This window comes from Manis javanica, chromosome 9 (genome assembly GCF_040802235.1).
Source record: "Manis javanica isolate MJ-LG chromosome 9, MJ_LKY, whole genome shotgun sequence".
Taxonomy (NCBI): domain Eukaryota; kingdom Metazoa; phylum Chordata; class Mammalia; order Pholidota; family Manidae; genus Manis; species Manis javanica.
Genome location: NC_133164.1, coordinates 59,420,935 through 59,436,787, shown reverse-complemented (window position 1 = coordinate 59,436,787; position 15,853 = coordinate 59,420,935). Strand labels below are relative to the sequence as shown.

General features: G+C 38.1%; 1 protein-coding gene across 14 annotated transcripts in view; it reads left to right on the top strand.

Moving 5' to 3' along the window:
* The window catches only part of CAB39L (calcium binding protein 39 like), a 215,585-nt gene that overhangs the window by 104,383 nt on the left and 95,349 nt on the right, over window positions 1–15,853 (top strand). For all 14 annotated transcript variants that reach the window (XM_073212677.1, XM_073212675.1, XM_073212673.1 and 11 more), the window contains 2 exons: window positions 10,021–10,080; window positions 13,263–13,328. In XM_073212677.1, the coding sequence (XP_073068778.1) occupies window positions 10,021–10,080; window positions 13,263–13,328 (126 nt within the window). The remainder of the gene's footprint in view (window positions 1–10,020; window positions 10,081–13,262; window positions 13,329–15,853) is intronic.

The window sequence follows — 15,853 nt, the reverse complement described above, 5'->3', positions numbered from 1 at the left end:
CAAACAGGGTGTGCAGGTTTGGGAAAGGGCTGAATTGCCTGAGACAGGAGAGGGAAGGGGCTGCAGTACCATCAGTCCCTAAAACTCCAGGCAGGCTTGAAATAAATGTGGAACCAATCCAGGATCTCAGCTTGCAGGAAGAGTGATCACCAGCCTGCTCAGGTTTCCCACACATCCCAATCCATTCCTGCCTGTTCCTGAGAAGACAGGGGAGAGAGGAAGAGCCCATGTCTGGAAGTCTGGGGAAGATGGAGAAGGGCTAGGGAAGGAAAGAGAAGGGAAGAAGTGGGAGTCAGGGAGTATGAAGAAGACAAAGGCTAGAAAGAGGAAGAACACTGGCTACAACAGCAAAGAGATGGGAGGAAGGAAAGGAGAGGAGGAAAGGGCCTAGGAAAGACTCTCAGGGGAATTGTCTGGTGGGCAGAGGGAAGGGGACCAGGGCAACAGACAGGGACACAAGCTCAGTGCCAATGCCACAGGCCACTCAGTGTCACCTGGCAAAACAGAAACTGTGCAGTGGGTACAAGGGAACCTCCTGGAGAGCATACCTAGAGCACAGTGAGAGAGGCCTCAGTGCATCAACTCTGAAGAATGACATTTAACACAAAGGGATGATTCAGTTTCTTTCTAGCAAAATGTCTGTGCCTAAACAACTAAGGAAATGTTTTCTATTAAAAGACACTGAAGCCCCATTATTGCCCCTTTTCTGACTGACTCTTTGTGTCATGGAACTAAGTTAGTTCCTTTTATTAAAAATCCATAAGTAAGACATCACAAATAATTATAAACACAAGACAAACTCTGAGAGAGGGAAAAAGCAGATATGAATGAATATGTATTTTTGAAAATTTCCCCACAAATCTTTCAACATTTAATAGAATAAACTATACTTGATAATAAGGTCTTATATACATTCAGCCCAATTTAATTTTCAGCACAATATTGAATCATAAAAATAAATTATGTTTTGATTTGTACTCCATGTATTTTCCATTGAACTGAAGTCTAGTCCTTGAAAATATAAATAACCATAAAAAGTTTTCTAATATGCTAACAATATTGTCAATGCCAATTTTATTTATTTTTCCAAAATGTTATAGTTACTATAATGTAACAATGACCGTAGTCACTTTTTTTTTAAAGTAGCTGGTTTCAAGGGGTTTTCTTTGAATTTGGTTTTAGTTTGGTTTTTATTTCTAACATCTTAGACTTACCTGTTTTGTTTTGAGCTCCAGGATGACTGTTGCCCAGTTTAATCATCAATCTTTAACATTGCTTATGTTTTGGTCATGGTACTGTCTCCAAATTGTCCTGTCCCAAAAAAGATTCCTTACAACCACAGTTTCTTTCATCTTTAAGAATGGATATGATAGAAGTGTTTGAACTCCATCTCTCTGCTGCCTGACTTAGCTGTATGTCCTTGAGCAACTACTTAGCTTTTGAGTTTCATTTTCTCATCTGTGAGATGAAGAAAATAACCCCAGCTTTGCAGAGTTGTGAAGAAAAGAAATAGCATGTGTTAAGTGCTCAGATGTTCCCTGGCACACAGTGGACCCTCAATAAATGGCAGCGGCTGCAGCTGCCCAATCTATTATCAGGTCCCTGCCACTGAGTGTGTCCCTCCACCCTGGGTTTCTCCCAACCTGTGCAGAAGTCACTAAAATGCCAGTGTCAGATTTTCTTTTTAGCATAAAACTTCAACTCTGCAAAACTTTGTCATGTCAAAACAGAGTTGTTAGAAGATGAAAGAGTGTACAAATTCAAATATTTTTTCTATTTTTCTGTTCTTTCAATTCTAAATTTTATTTCTCTTTGCAGTTTCTGCTTTTTTCCTTCTTGGGTAGCATCCTAGCTAGTTGTTTTTTTTTTTCCACTCAGTTACACAGTATGTAATGATACAACAATTATATTTGTATATTATGTTGGTGTGTGTATATATACGTATACATATACGTATATATACACACACACACACATATACGAAAGTGGTGGGGAGGGTGCCGGGGAATGAATCATTTATTGGCTGTATCCATCATATACGTGTGCTGGAGGAATTCTACCCTACTATATTTTATTTTTCTGTTATTGGAATTTTAAGTTATTTTAAGTTTTTTCCTTGGAATTTGAAGGAGCTGCTACTAACAGAACTCCTTCCTGATATCTCTTTCTTTGGTGTAGTACTAATATGTAGTGAGTGGAAAACCTTTCCAGGCAGCTCTCACCTGCAGAGGGCCCTTCCCATTGCCGACCTTGCTGCACATGCGCTCTGAGGCTGGGGGAGAGTGCGGTTCTCAGAGCAAGCCTGGTTGTAACAAGTGGAAAGTTCCCACAAGTGCAGCATTCCCCAATGTCTGTTACAGATCTTGGATAAAACAGCTTACTAACCTGGTTCACCTCAGAAAATCACTGGTACTGCTCAGGAGATGAGGCAAGGCGCAGTGTCTGAAAACTGTGCATCCCAGACATCCCCTCAAAAAAAGGTTAGGGGCCCTAAAGAAGGCCATGGACCAACCTTACTCTCTCAGGGACCTCCAGATAGAGTTTGTCTTTTGACTTCCAACAGGCCAGGAATGAATTCCTGTAGAGGGTTTCCTTTTTTGAAATTATAGTTCCAGAACAGTATTGAATGTTCGACTAGAAAAAAAGGTGCCACATTTCCACTGATAGGCCCAGTGGTCAATCAAGTTGTGATGATAAGTAATATGAAATGAACATATACTTATACTTTACTGGCCTCATTCCTTTTGAACTTAAAAATTATAGTGCTGAGTGCTTTCAATATTATTCATTTTATTTTATTTATTTTATTATTATTATTTTTGTTATCATTAATCTACAATTACATGCAGAACATTATGTTTACTAGGCTCCCCCTTCACCAAGTCCCCCCCACAATCCCCATTACAGTCACTGTCCATCACTGTAGTAAGATGCTGTAGAATCACTACTTGTCTTCTCTGTGTTGTACAGCCCTCCCCATGCCCCCTTCCACATTATATTCATTTTATTTTAAAACAGAAATAAGTAGGTTTTACCATTGCTGCTACTTCCTTTTTCTCTCTGTTTATGTTATGTATCTTCTATATGCTTTTAGGAAGTTTCAATTAAATATGTATTGAAGTATAAGAATTTATTTTGGAAAATTTTAACATTCTTGGTATGTTTTTAATTAAATTCTGCATCTATCTTGACACAGTAGCCTCTAAGCACATAAAAGGGATTAGGTGAGTCTTGTTTTCTTTCAACATTAAGATGAATTAAGGATATAATTTAGGCATGAGCTGAAGATAGTCAAATGTTATTTAATGCTTTTGTTCATTTTTCTGAGTTATGTCTGTAACAAGGTCAGGCTACTTGTCCTAACTCTGAAAGTGTGCACTGTGTGATTTAGTAACTGCACATACCTCACAGCCATTAACTTGGGAGCAGGATGATATTGAGATGACACTGTTAAAACACATTCTTGTGAGGCGGAGTCAAGATGGTGGCGTGAGTAGGACAGTGGGAATCTCCTCCCAAAAACATATGTATTTTTGAAAATACAACAAATACAAGTAATCCTAAAATAGAGACCAGAAGACACACGACAACAGCCAGACTACATCCACACCTGTGAGAACCCAGCGCCTGGTGAAAGGGGTAAGATACAAGCCACAGCCCGGTGGGAAACGAGGCCCCTCACTCCAGCTCCCGGCAGGAGGAGAGGAGTCGGAGCGGGGAGGGAGAGGGAGCCCAGGACTGCGAAACACCCAGCCACAGCCATCCGCACCAGAGTGCAGACACAGTGCATGCATGGGGTGCTGGAAAGTAGGGAAGCAGGACAGTAAGACCTGTGAGCGGGTCCCGAAGCCGGCGTCACTGTGACAAAGAAAAGCAAGTACTTTTTGAAAGTCTTAAAGGGACAGGGACCCCACAGCTGGACAGAAGCATCCCAGGTCACAGTCCAGCACCTGGAAATTCCAGGCAACTCCAGGCGCACTAACCCCCTGGGCAACAGCTCTGAGACCCCTCACGGAGGTAAACAACCAAACAGCACCCAGTCCATTAACCCCCTGGGGCCCCGCCATAGCAGAGCAGTAGCCTGAGGCTGGCCATGACCACAGCAAGGGAGCTTCCTCCATACCGGCCAGGCAAGATACAGAGACCCAGTCTACATGCAATTGCCCAACACAAACCACTAGGTGTCGCAGTTGTCCCAGTAAAGAAAGGCCAGGAGCAAATGGAAAGCCTTGGCTCTCCCAGCGACAGATGAGTCAATAGCTCACCATTGCACCTATCAACATGAAAGGGCAAAAAAATGTAATCCAGACAAGACTAACCAAGACAGCTTCGACATCTTCTACATCTTCCCCTGAGAAGGAACCTGGGGAGATAGATTTAATCATTCTTCCCGAAAAAGAATTCAAAACAAAAGTCATAACCATGCTGATGGACTTGCAGAGAAATATGCAAGAACTAAGGAAGGAGAATACAGAAATAAAACAATCTCTGGAACGACTTCAAAACAGAATGGACGAGATGCAAGAGAACATTAATGGACGAGAAAACAGAGAACAGGAACGCAGAGAAGCTGATGCAGAGAGATAAGAGGATCTCCAGGAATGAAAGAATTTTAAGAGAACTGAGTGACCAATGGAAATGGAACAATATCTGCATTATAGGGGTACCAGAAGAAGAAGAGAGAGAAAAAGGGATAGAAAGTGACTTTGAAGAAATAATTGCTGAAAACTTCCCCAAACTAGGGGAGGAAATGGCCTCTCAGACCACAGAGGTACACAGAACTCCCATGACAAGGGATCCAAGAAGGGCAACACCAAGACACATAACGATTAAAATAGCAAAGATCAAAGACAAGGACTAAGTATTAAACGCAGCCAGAGAGAAAAAAAAGGTCACCTACAAAGAAAAACCCATCAGGCTATCATCAGACTTCTCAACAGAAACCCTACAGGCCAGAAGAGAATGGCATGATATACTTAATGCAATGAAACAGAAGGGCCTTGAACCAAGAATACTGTATCCAGCACGATTATCATTTAAATATGAAGGAGGGATTAAACAGTTCCCAGACAAGCAAAAGTTGAGGGAATTTGCCTCCCACAAACCACCTCTACAGGGCATCTTACAGGGACTGCTCTAGATGGGAGCACTCCTAAAAAGAGCACAGAACAAAACACCCAACATATGAAGAAGGGAGAAGGAGGAATAAGAAGGGAAAGAAATAAAGAATCATCAGACCGTGTTTATAATAGCTCAATAAGCGAGATAAGTTAGACAGTAACATAGTAAAGAAGCTAAACTTGAACCTTTGGTAACCACAAACTTACAGCCTGCAATGGCAATAAGTACATACCTTTCAAAAATCACCCTAAATGTAAATGGACTGAATGCACCAATCAAAAGGCACAGAGTAATAGAATGGATAAAAAAGCAAGACCCATCCATATGCTGCTTACAAGAGACTCACCTCAAACCCAAAGACATGCCCAGACTTAAAGTCAAGGGATGGAAAAAGATATTTCATGCAAACAACAAGGAGAAAAAAGAACGTGTTGCAATACTAGTATCAGACAAAATAGACTTCAAAATAAAGAAAGTAAGAAAAGATAAAGAAGGACATTACATAATGATAAAGGGCTCAGTCCAACAGGAGGATATAACCATTATAAATATATATGCACCCAATACAGGAGCACCAACATATGTGAAACAAATACTAACAGAATTAAAGGAGGAAATAGAATTCAATGCATTCATTTTAGGAGACTTCAACACACCACTCACTCCAAAGGACAGATCCACCAGGCAGAAAATAAGTAAGGACACAGAGGCACTGAACAACACACTAGAACAGATGGACCTAATAGACATCTGTAGAACTCTACATATAAAAGCAACAGGATACACTTTCTTCTCAAGTGCACATGGAACATTCTCCAGAATAGACCACATACTAGGCCACAAAAAGAGCCTCAGTAAATTCCAAAAGATTGAAATCCTACCAACCAACTTTTCAGACCACAAAGGCATAAAACTAGAAATAAACTGTACAAAGAAAGCAAAAAGGCTAACAAACACATGGAGGCTTAACAACACGCTCCTAAATAATCAATGGATCAATGACCAAATCAAAATGGAGATCCAGCAATATATGGAAACAAATGACAACAGCAATACAAAGCCTCAACTTCTGTGGGATAGAGCAAAAGCAGTCTTAAGAGGAAAGTATATAGCAATCCAGGCATATTTAAAGAAGGAAGAACAATCCCAAATGAATAGTCTAATGTCACAATTATAGAAATTGGAAAAAGAAGAACAAATGAGGCCTAAGGTAAACAGAAGGAGGGACATAATAAAAATCAGAGAAGAAATAAATAAAATTGAGAAGAATAAAATAATAACAAAAATCAATGAAACCAAGAGCTAGTTCTTTGAGAAAATAAACAAAATAGATAAGCCTCTAGCCAGACTTATTAAAAGGAAAAGAGAGTCAACACACATCAATAGAATCAGAAACGAGAAAGGAAAAATCATGACGGCCCCCACAGAAATACAAAGAATTATTAGAGAGTACTATGAAAACCTATATGCTAACAAGCTGGGAAACCTAGGAGAAATGGACAACTTCCTAGAAAAATACAACCTTCCAAGACTGACCCAGAAAGAAACAGAAAATCTAAACAAATTACCAGCAATGAAATTGAAGCGGTAAAGAAAAAAATACTAAAGAACAAAACCTCCGGGCCAGTTGGATTTACCTCAGAATTTTATCAGCCATACAGAGAAGACATAATACCCATTCTCCTTAAAGTTTTCCAAAAAAAAGAAGAGTAGGGAATACTCCCAAAGTCGTTCTATGAAGCCAACATCACCCTAATATGAAAACCAGGCAAAGACCCCACCATAAAGGAAAACTACAGACCAATATCCCTGATGAACGTAGATGCAAAAATACTCAACAAAATATTAGCAAACTGAATTCAAAAATACATCAATACGATCATTACACCATGACCAAGTGGGATTCATCCCAGGGATGCAAGAATGGTACGACATTCGAAAATCCATCAACATCATCCACCACATCAACAAAAAGAAAGACAAAAACCACATGGTCATCTCCATAGATACTGAAAAAGCATTCAATAAAATTCAACATCCATTCATAATAAAAACTCTCAACAAAATGGGTGTAGAGGGCAAGTACCTCAACATAGTATAGGCCATATATGATAAACCTACACCAACACCATACGGAACAGCGAGAAGCTGAAAGCTTTTCCTCTGCAATCGGGAACAAGACAGGGATGCCCACTATTCCCACTGTTATTCAACATAGTACTGGAGGTCCTAGCCACAGCAATTAGACAAAACAAAGAAATACAAGGAATCCAGATTGGTAAAGAAGAATTTAAACTGTCACTATTTGCCGATGACATGATATCATACACAAAAAACCCTAAAGACTCCACTCTGAAACTACTAGAGCTAATATCGGAATTCATCAAAGTTGCAGGATACAAAATTAACACCCAGAAATCTGTGGCTTTCCTATACAGTGATAATAAACTTATAGAGAGAGAAATCAGGAAGACAATTCCATTCACAATAGCATCAAAAAGAATAAAATAGCTAGAAATAAACCTAACCAAGGAAGTGAAAGACCTATACCCTGAAAACTATAAGACACTCTTAAGAGAAAGTAAAGAGGTCACTCACAAATAGAAACTCATCCCATGCTCTTGGCTATGAAGAATTAATATCGTCAAAATGGCCATCCTGCCCAAAGCAATATACAGATTCGATGCAATCCCTATCAAATTACCAACAGCTTTCTTCAATGATCTGGAACAAATAGTTCAAAAATTCATATGGAAACACCAAAGACTCCGAATAGCTAAAGCAATCCTGAGAAGGAAGAATAAAGTAGGGGGGGGATCTCACTCCCCAACTTCAAGCTCTACTACAAAGCCACAGTAATCAAGACAATTTGGTACTAGCAGAAGATCAGAGCCACGGACCAATGGAACAGAATAGAGACTCCAAACATTAACCCAAACATATATGGTCAACTAATATTCAATAAAGGGGCCAAGGACATACAATGGAGAAATGACAGTCTCTTCAACAGATGGTGCTGGCAAAACTGGACAGCTACATGTAAGAGAATGAAACTGGATCATTGTCTAACCCCATACACAAAAGTAAATTCGAAATGGATCAAAGACTTGAATGTAAGTCATGAAACAATAAAACTCTTGGAAAGGAGCATAGGCAAAAATCTCTTAGACATAAACGTGAGTGACCTCTTCTTGAACGTATCTCCTTGGGCAAGGGAAACAAATGCAAAAATGAACAAATGGGACTATATCAAGCTGAAAAGCTTCTGTAAAGCAAAGGACACCATCAATAGAACAAAAAGGTATCCAACAGAATGGGAGAATATATTTGTAAATGACAGATCCAATGAAGGGTTGACATCTAAAATATATAAAGAGCTCACACACCTCAACAATCAAAAAGCAAATAATCCAATTAAAAAATGGGCAGCAGAGCTGAATAGACAGTTCTCTATAGAAGAAATTCAGATGGCCAACAGACACATGAAAAGATGCTCCACAACGCTTGTCATCAGAGAAATGCATATTAAAACCACAATGGGATATCATCTCACACCAGTAAGGATTGCTACCATCCCAAAGACAAACAACAACAAATGTTGGCGAGGTTTTGGAGAAAGGGGAACCCTCCTACACTGCTGGTGGGAATGTGGAAAGCAGTATGGACGTTCCTCAAAATTCTCAAAATAGAAATTCCATTTGACCCAGGTATTCCACTTCTAGGAATTTACCCCAAGAATGCAGCACTCCAGTTTGAAAAAGACAGATGCACCCCTATGTTTATCGCTGCACTATTTACAATAGCCAAGATATGGAAGCAACCCAAATGTCCATCAGTAGATGAATGGATAAAGAAGGTGTGGTACATATACACGGTGGAATATTACTAAGCTATAAGAAAAAAATAGATCCTACCATTTGCAACAATATGGATGGAGCTAGTGGGTATTATGCTCAGTGAAATAAGCCAGGCAGAGAAAGACAAGTACCAAATTATTTCACTCATATGTGGAGTATAAGAACAAAGGAAAACTGAAGGAACAAAACAGCAGCGGAAGCACAGAACCCAAGAATGGACTAATAGTTACCAAAGGGAAAGGGACTGGGAAGTATGGGTGGGAAGGGAGGGATAAGGGTGGGAAAAAAAGAAAGGGGGCATTACAATTAGCATGTATAGTTTTTGGGGGCCACGGGGAGGGCTGTGCAACACAGAGAAGAGAAGTAGTGATTTTACAGCATCTTACTATGTTGATGGACAGTGACTGTGAACGGGGATGTGGGGAGGACTTGGTGAACTGGGGAGCCTAGTAAACATAATGTCCATCATGTAATTGTAGATTAATGATACCAAAATAAAATTAAAAAAAAAACTCATTCTTGTGCTTCTCATCATCCTAGGCACCTCATTTTAGAAGTGGTTAAGAAAAAAAAAATAGAGGTTAATTCCTCGAAAATCTGCTCAGTCTACTCATGAGACATGGTTTTAGACCATTCACAATCTTTTTTAAAGAAACGATTAGTTATTAGTGACACTTTAAAAAGATCATCATAAACTTTATTGTACTATTTATTATATCATTATCACAATGTAGAGTCATGACTTGAGAAAATATATGGTGAACTTGTCTCCTAGGTGCCATTTGTCTCACCAATTCAATTACTTCTATCATTAACCTAACAATGATAGGAATTTAAAATGCTGTTGTTTTTAATATGAAACAAACTTGTATTTCACATCTTAAGCTAAGAGTGGAAATAATATTGTGATGTAAATGAAAATATTCTTATGGAATTTTTATATTTCAGATTAATGGACATCTAAAATCTTAGAAGGAAAAGACAGACTTGTAAAATTTATTAGCTGTAATAATTTTGTTTCCCTTGATTGTTCTTTTTCTAGGATTTGCTAACCAGACATAAAGTGTTGGTAGCTGACTTCTTAGAACAAAATTATGATACTGTAAGTAGAAGTTGTTTTTAAGATTTACCTTATTCTCTCTTTCTCCTTTTCTTGCTCTGTATCTCTCTGTTAGATCCAAGGGCACTGACTCCTATTTATGATCCACAATAGAAACCAGCATAGCCAACCATGTACTCAGTATAACCGTTTGCCCAGAAGTCAGGTCATCAGGAAACTTCATGGGAAATTGATGCCAGGTGGTCAGGGCTTTTGCATTCTTCCCATCACTTCCTGTTATGTCTGCATCTCCAAGAAATGACTGGCACCTGCTTGCTTTGATCTTCATTGAAGAGCACCCATGTTGCTTTTAAGAGACAATAGGTAACCCCAAATGGAAAATCACCTCTTACTTTTTCTTGGTGGATAATTAGTTTTACTTACTATTAGAAATACCAGTTTATTTTTGTCATCCAGCTGTCTTCTCTAATGGTGAATTATTCTTTTGAGATTTGACTGAAATGTGACTCTCTAGGTAGCTTTCCCTAATCCCACCCCTACATACACACACACACACACACACACACACACACACACACACACACACACACATTCTCTCTCTTTCTCTCATTTTTCACATTGTATTATGGTCTGTCTGTACCTTCCTGGCTCATTCCTGAGCTCCCTGAGAAGCAGGAAACTTATGTGTCAAACGCAGAGGTTCAGAGCACAGTACAGTCTTTAGAGTCTGCTTGTTTGGGCTTCAGGACCTGGTTCTGCCTCTTACCAATTGTGTTACCCTGGGCAAGTTACTATACCTACTGCAAAATGAAGGTATTATAATTCCTACCTCATAGGGTTGTTATAGGAATTTGACAAGACTTAATGTTTTTAGAATAGTATCAGTATTAATTTTTATTGTTACTACTTATATCACTAATACCTAACTCAATGCCATACATTTGGTGGTGTTCAATGAATGTTGAGCAAATAGAGCAGCTATACTTTTGCTCACTCTATAAGCTATAGAAACCACATGATTAAAATGGAAGGTGGTGTAAATCTAGAAGCAAAACTTTACAAGTTTTGCTCCATTGGTTCATTGCTCTAGACCAGTTTTGTCCAGTTGAAATATAATGTAAATCACTATGTAATTTAAAATTTTCTAGTTAGCCACACAAAAAGATAAAAGGAAAAAGATAAAAGGAAAAAGGAAAACATGGAGTACCCTTCCTATCAGTATCCTCTATCTTCACACATCCAAATCACATAAATTGAACTATGTCTCTTTTATTCTTTTTTTAGTTTTCTTTTTTTAAATTAAGGTGTCATTGATGTATAATTTTATGAAGGTTTCACATGAATAACATTGTGGTTTCATTCATCCATATTATCAAATCCTCCCACCCCCATTGCAGTCACTGTCTCATTTATTCTTAAATTGTTTGCTGGTCTTCCTTTGATTCACAATTAAGGATTAGCAATATAATCATGAACAAACATGATTTCAATATCCTAAAATTATCAGTATAATATCCATGGGATCAATTAGAATACTTTAATCAAGTGAAAATAAGAAGGGGGACTTTATTTTTATTTATATGCATAAGGTATCAAAAACTTTAAAACTAAAAGAAAATATTTTTGAATTTAAGAAATAAAATGTTGTTATAGCTTGCTTGTTTGGTTATAGATGCTAGATGGAATGTTAAAGACTCATTAGATGTTACATTTATAACAGATGAAAATAAAAGAGCTAAGATAGCTTATGACAAAACCTATAGTATCAACTACTAATCTTTTCGATAGAATGAATGAGGTAAATATGTTGTGCAATAATGCTTTGCAATCAGGGATAGTGCACAACAATTTGAGAGATTATAAACTCATTCTCTTTGACCCCTTATTTGCCTTTTGCCTTTTTTGTGTTTGTACCTATAGTCATTTCTTGTGTAACTTAGTAGTTTCATAGACACTGTACCTGCAGCACTGAATGCTGGCTCTAAGAACTCATGCTTCCTCAAACAGTTCACACTTCTTAAGTTTCATATTTCTTTAGCAGGAACCTGTGAAACTGGAACAGATGATATATGACTCTAAAATAATGAAACTGGTAGCTTGGGGAGTCAGTCATACCTTATACATGTATTTGTGTTTTCTGGTTACAATAAAAACTTAACCACAATGTTTGTCTGATAAATTAAATGGCCCAGAAAATCTTCCCCCTGTTCCATGACAATTAAAATAGCTACAGTGTAAGTCCTTCATGTGAAAAAGTATATTACATGACTTTAATATGAGCTACACATTTGTTTCTACATTTCAGCTTCTTAATTCTCTGTTAATAATTATCGTCAGTGTGCTTGCCCTCATCACACACATTAACTCATACCTTACACTTGACCCTCTGAGGACCCAGGACTGTTTTCTACCCTCCTTAGTCCCTGAACTCTGTTGCCTTTAGTTCTCTGCTTGGCTTGCTCCTACCACCTTAGTGGTCTCTGGGGTGTGTCTACACATTGGTGGGAGGTTGACGCTGAGCTTCCCTAGCTTATGGCACTCTGTGTTAAACTAAAGGATCTAGGTAATGGCTGGTGACCACATTGGAGAACAGGGGCTTCAAGCACCAGTGTCCCTCAGCTTCTGAATAGAGTGGGAATGTTCCAGAGAAGCCAGTGGGAATTAGAATGGCCATTGTGTGGCAGAAGTTGCCCCATGCCTCTGCCTGTTTGCACCATGAATTTAAAACTTTGATTCTTTATGGGTTGCCAAGTGAATCCCTAAGTGCGTTTAATCTTTTCCCCAATTATTCATGTACTAATAGTTACCAGCAATGCTACATAAACAGGTTTCTTTAAAATGGCATAAAATGAGTTATTTTGCAACTCATTTAATAAATGATTTAATAGATGTTTTATTCAAAATGATTTATTGGGAGGGCTCAAACACTCCATGTTTCTACTCAGTTCTTAATTTGCAGAACTAAAATAAAAGAGATGTCTCTTCTATCACCTGACCCCCCTGACCCCGGTGTCTTTATGAGTGAATGAGGAAGGGAATGGGGAAACCAGCTGGTGAACAGTGTGATCAACCCAGGGTCAAGCACATGGAGATAGAAAGCACAGCAGCTGGGCTGAGCTGGCCTAGCAGGCCAAGTATTTACTTCTGAAGCAAGAGAGCAAGCAAACTAATGTATAGAAATCACTGTTGGTTTTACACTCTAATATTTATTTTCTTTTAATTAGACTTTTGAAGACTATGAGAAATTACTTCAGTCTGAGAATTATGTAACTAAGAGACAATCTTTAAAGGTAACGTCAAATTTTTTTAAATTAGAATCTGTTAGTTGAAATCTTGGTAGTAAATGATTGATCTATGAGTGGACAAGTAATTGCAGAAAAATTAAAGTATCCTTTTTTCATACCTTGAAAACTATGTATAATGTTAAGATTATACTTTGAAACAGTGTAAGTATTCTCTCAAATACTTTTTGGAAATAATAAAAATAATAAGTACATGGTAAAGTAGAATTTAGTGTATTTCTGCTTAGAAAATCAAGCTTAAGTTAATTTAAATCACACTTCTCTGCAATGGAATATTTTCTGAAGATGAAAAAAATTACTCTTAGTTTGAAATTAAGATGTGAATTACTATTTATAAGGAAGAGTCAGAGAGAGTCTCTTGTAATTCTTTCAGTATATCTTGAAACAAAACTGGCAGGAAGAAATGGTCATATGTCTCTCATACATCTCTCTGTAAACTAGAATTAGTGGGGTATTTTGCAGAGAAGGGAGAGGAAAACATGACAATGACAAAATATGACACATAAAAGCAAAAATTAAACTTTACCTCTAAGTTTAAGACAATAATTGAGAAATTTTTAAGAGGGAAAACATCTTTCTACTATGAAATGGTGTTTATAGAGTTGAAGTGCTTTAGGGGTTCTGGGAATTACTTACTCCAAAGATTTGTAACATATTTTTCTGAAGAGTATTTTTTTTACCATATTGCATTGCTGGGTTCCATTCTCTGAGCATTCCGGTTAGTCAGTATTTACTGTAGGTCATTTTTAAACCTCCACAATTTAACATGACATATTTGAATTATATTCACAGCAAAGATTGTGAAGTATTAAACATGGTCATTCCTTAAGAGTTAAAAGAATAATCTTTTAAAAAGCAACTCTAACAAACAGATATGTGAGAAGACTACATGAGCATATACACAAGACTGCTTTTCTAAAAATTGCCAGTATTACACTGAAACAGAATCTGGAAAGAGATTAGAAAATGGCATCAGTAGCTGGAAAAGAAAAGAAAATCAACTCTTAATGATATAAATAGCTTAGTTAGGAGACATGAAGAGGGAAGTAATAGGACCACTCACTCAACAGATTTTTATGTGCTTGTATTCCTGACATTACTATGACAGCCAATAGCAAAATAAAGTCCCAGTTTATGGACCTTACATTCTGTTGGAGGAGTACAGATAATAGCTAAATAAATATATAATTTTCAAGTGGCTTTAGTGCTAAAAAAAAAGGTTAAGCAATGCAGGGGGTAAGGGGCCAGAAAGTGACAACTGTGTGTGTGTGTGTGTGTGTGTGTGTAGCCAAGTAGCATTTGCTACAGAGATTGTATCTCCCATGAAATGCCTGTGGAAGTGCCGCTGTCTCTCATCAGCTGGAAAGCCTGGCAGAGTAGGGTCACATCTGTCTGTGACTGGCCTTCCCTCCCTCAGTGAAAGGTGCCTGGAAGCAGCCATTAGGCGAACCGGAGGTGGGGCTGCTCCTAAGGGAGTGCAACGACAGCTAGAGCTGTACCTTTACCCTTCAGATCCCACTCCTGGATGCAAAAGAATGCTCATGGCCAAGAGTGATTGACTGGTTTTTGTCAAGCAATTTGCATGATGTTTGAGCTTACTAAATATCACTCTTGTATTATTTTTATACATTGGGATTCATAAAAATACATTCATAGGAAAATGTGTTTGTTTCTAAATATTCGATACAGTTTTAAGCTAAAATAATAAATTCAATCTATTTTGGACCACATTTTTGTTGATTGACTCTACCCATGATTTTGTGTTAGCTGTGACCCGCTTTGCCCTGTATTTGTGCCCTCACTCTTCCAGCTTTTCTTACTGATGGACTATGTTCAGCCAATCATTCAGCACTCTTTATTGAGTTTTTCTCTTGTGTGGAAACCCATACAAGTTGATTAATGTAGAAAAAAAATGCCACAAGTACGCTGTTCTCCTTGCTGGAGCCTGGAATGATGAGACCAAGCTCCAGGCAAGGCAGTGACATCAATGGGACCATGCTCTCCCATGTCCAGTAAACTTGTTAAAAGCAGTTGAAGATAAGGATACATCTTGTTGCTACAGCCATGTACCCCTAAAGAATAGAATTCCTTATTTGTAAAGGGCTCCCCAGGGTTAACCAAAATAGGTGGAGCTTGTCCATGTTATAAGAGATAGTTGCCCTGGGAGGGAAGTAGGAATTGAAACAGTAAGCAGAAATGACAGTGCTCTGAAGGACCAGCATCTAGAAAGTCACTCACGCATTTTCCAAATCCTTTCTCTTTGCAGTGTGAATCTGTCAGATACTGAATCAAAGTAGAGACGTTAATGTGAACTAAGGTGACTGAACTAAATTGGAATCAAGAAAGCTGATGGTTATAGTCTTTAGAATTTATCCTTGTACCATTTTCAGCAGTGACAAAAACTTGTCAGAAATGTTTCTGTGCTTGACTGTCTCTAGGTCTTTAGGCAAAATTCTAAAAATCTGACAGTTTTTTACCCAAACATCTCCCTCCTGGGTCTTTCTTTCCTAGTA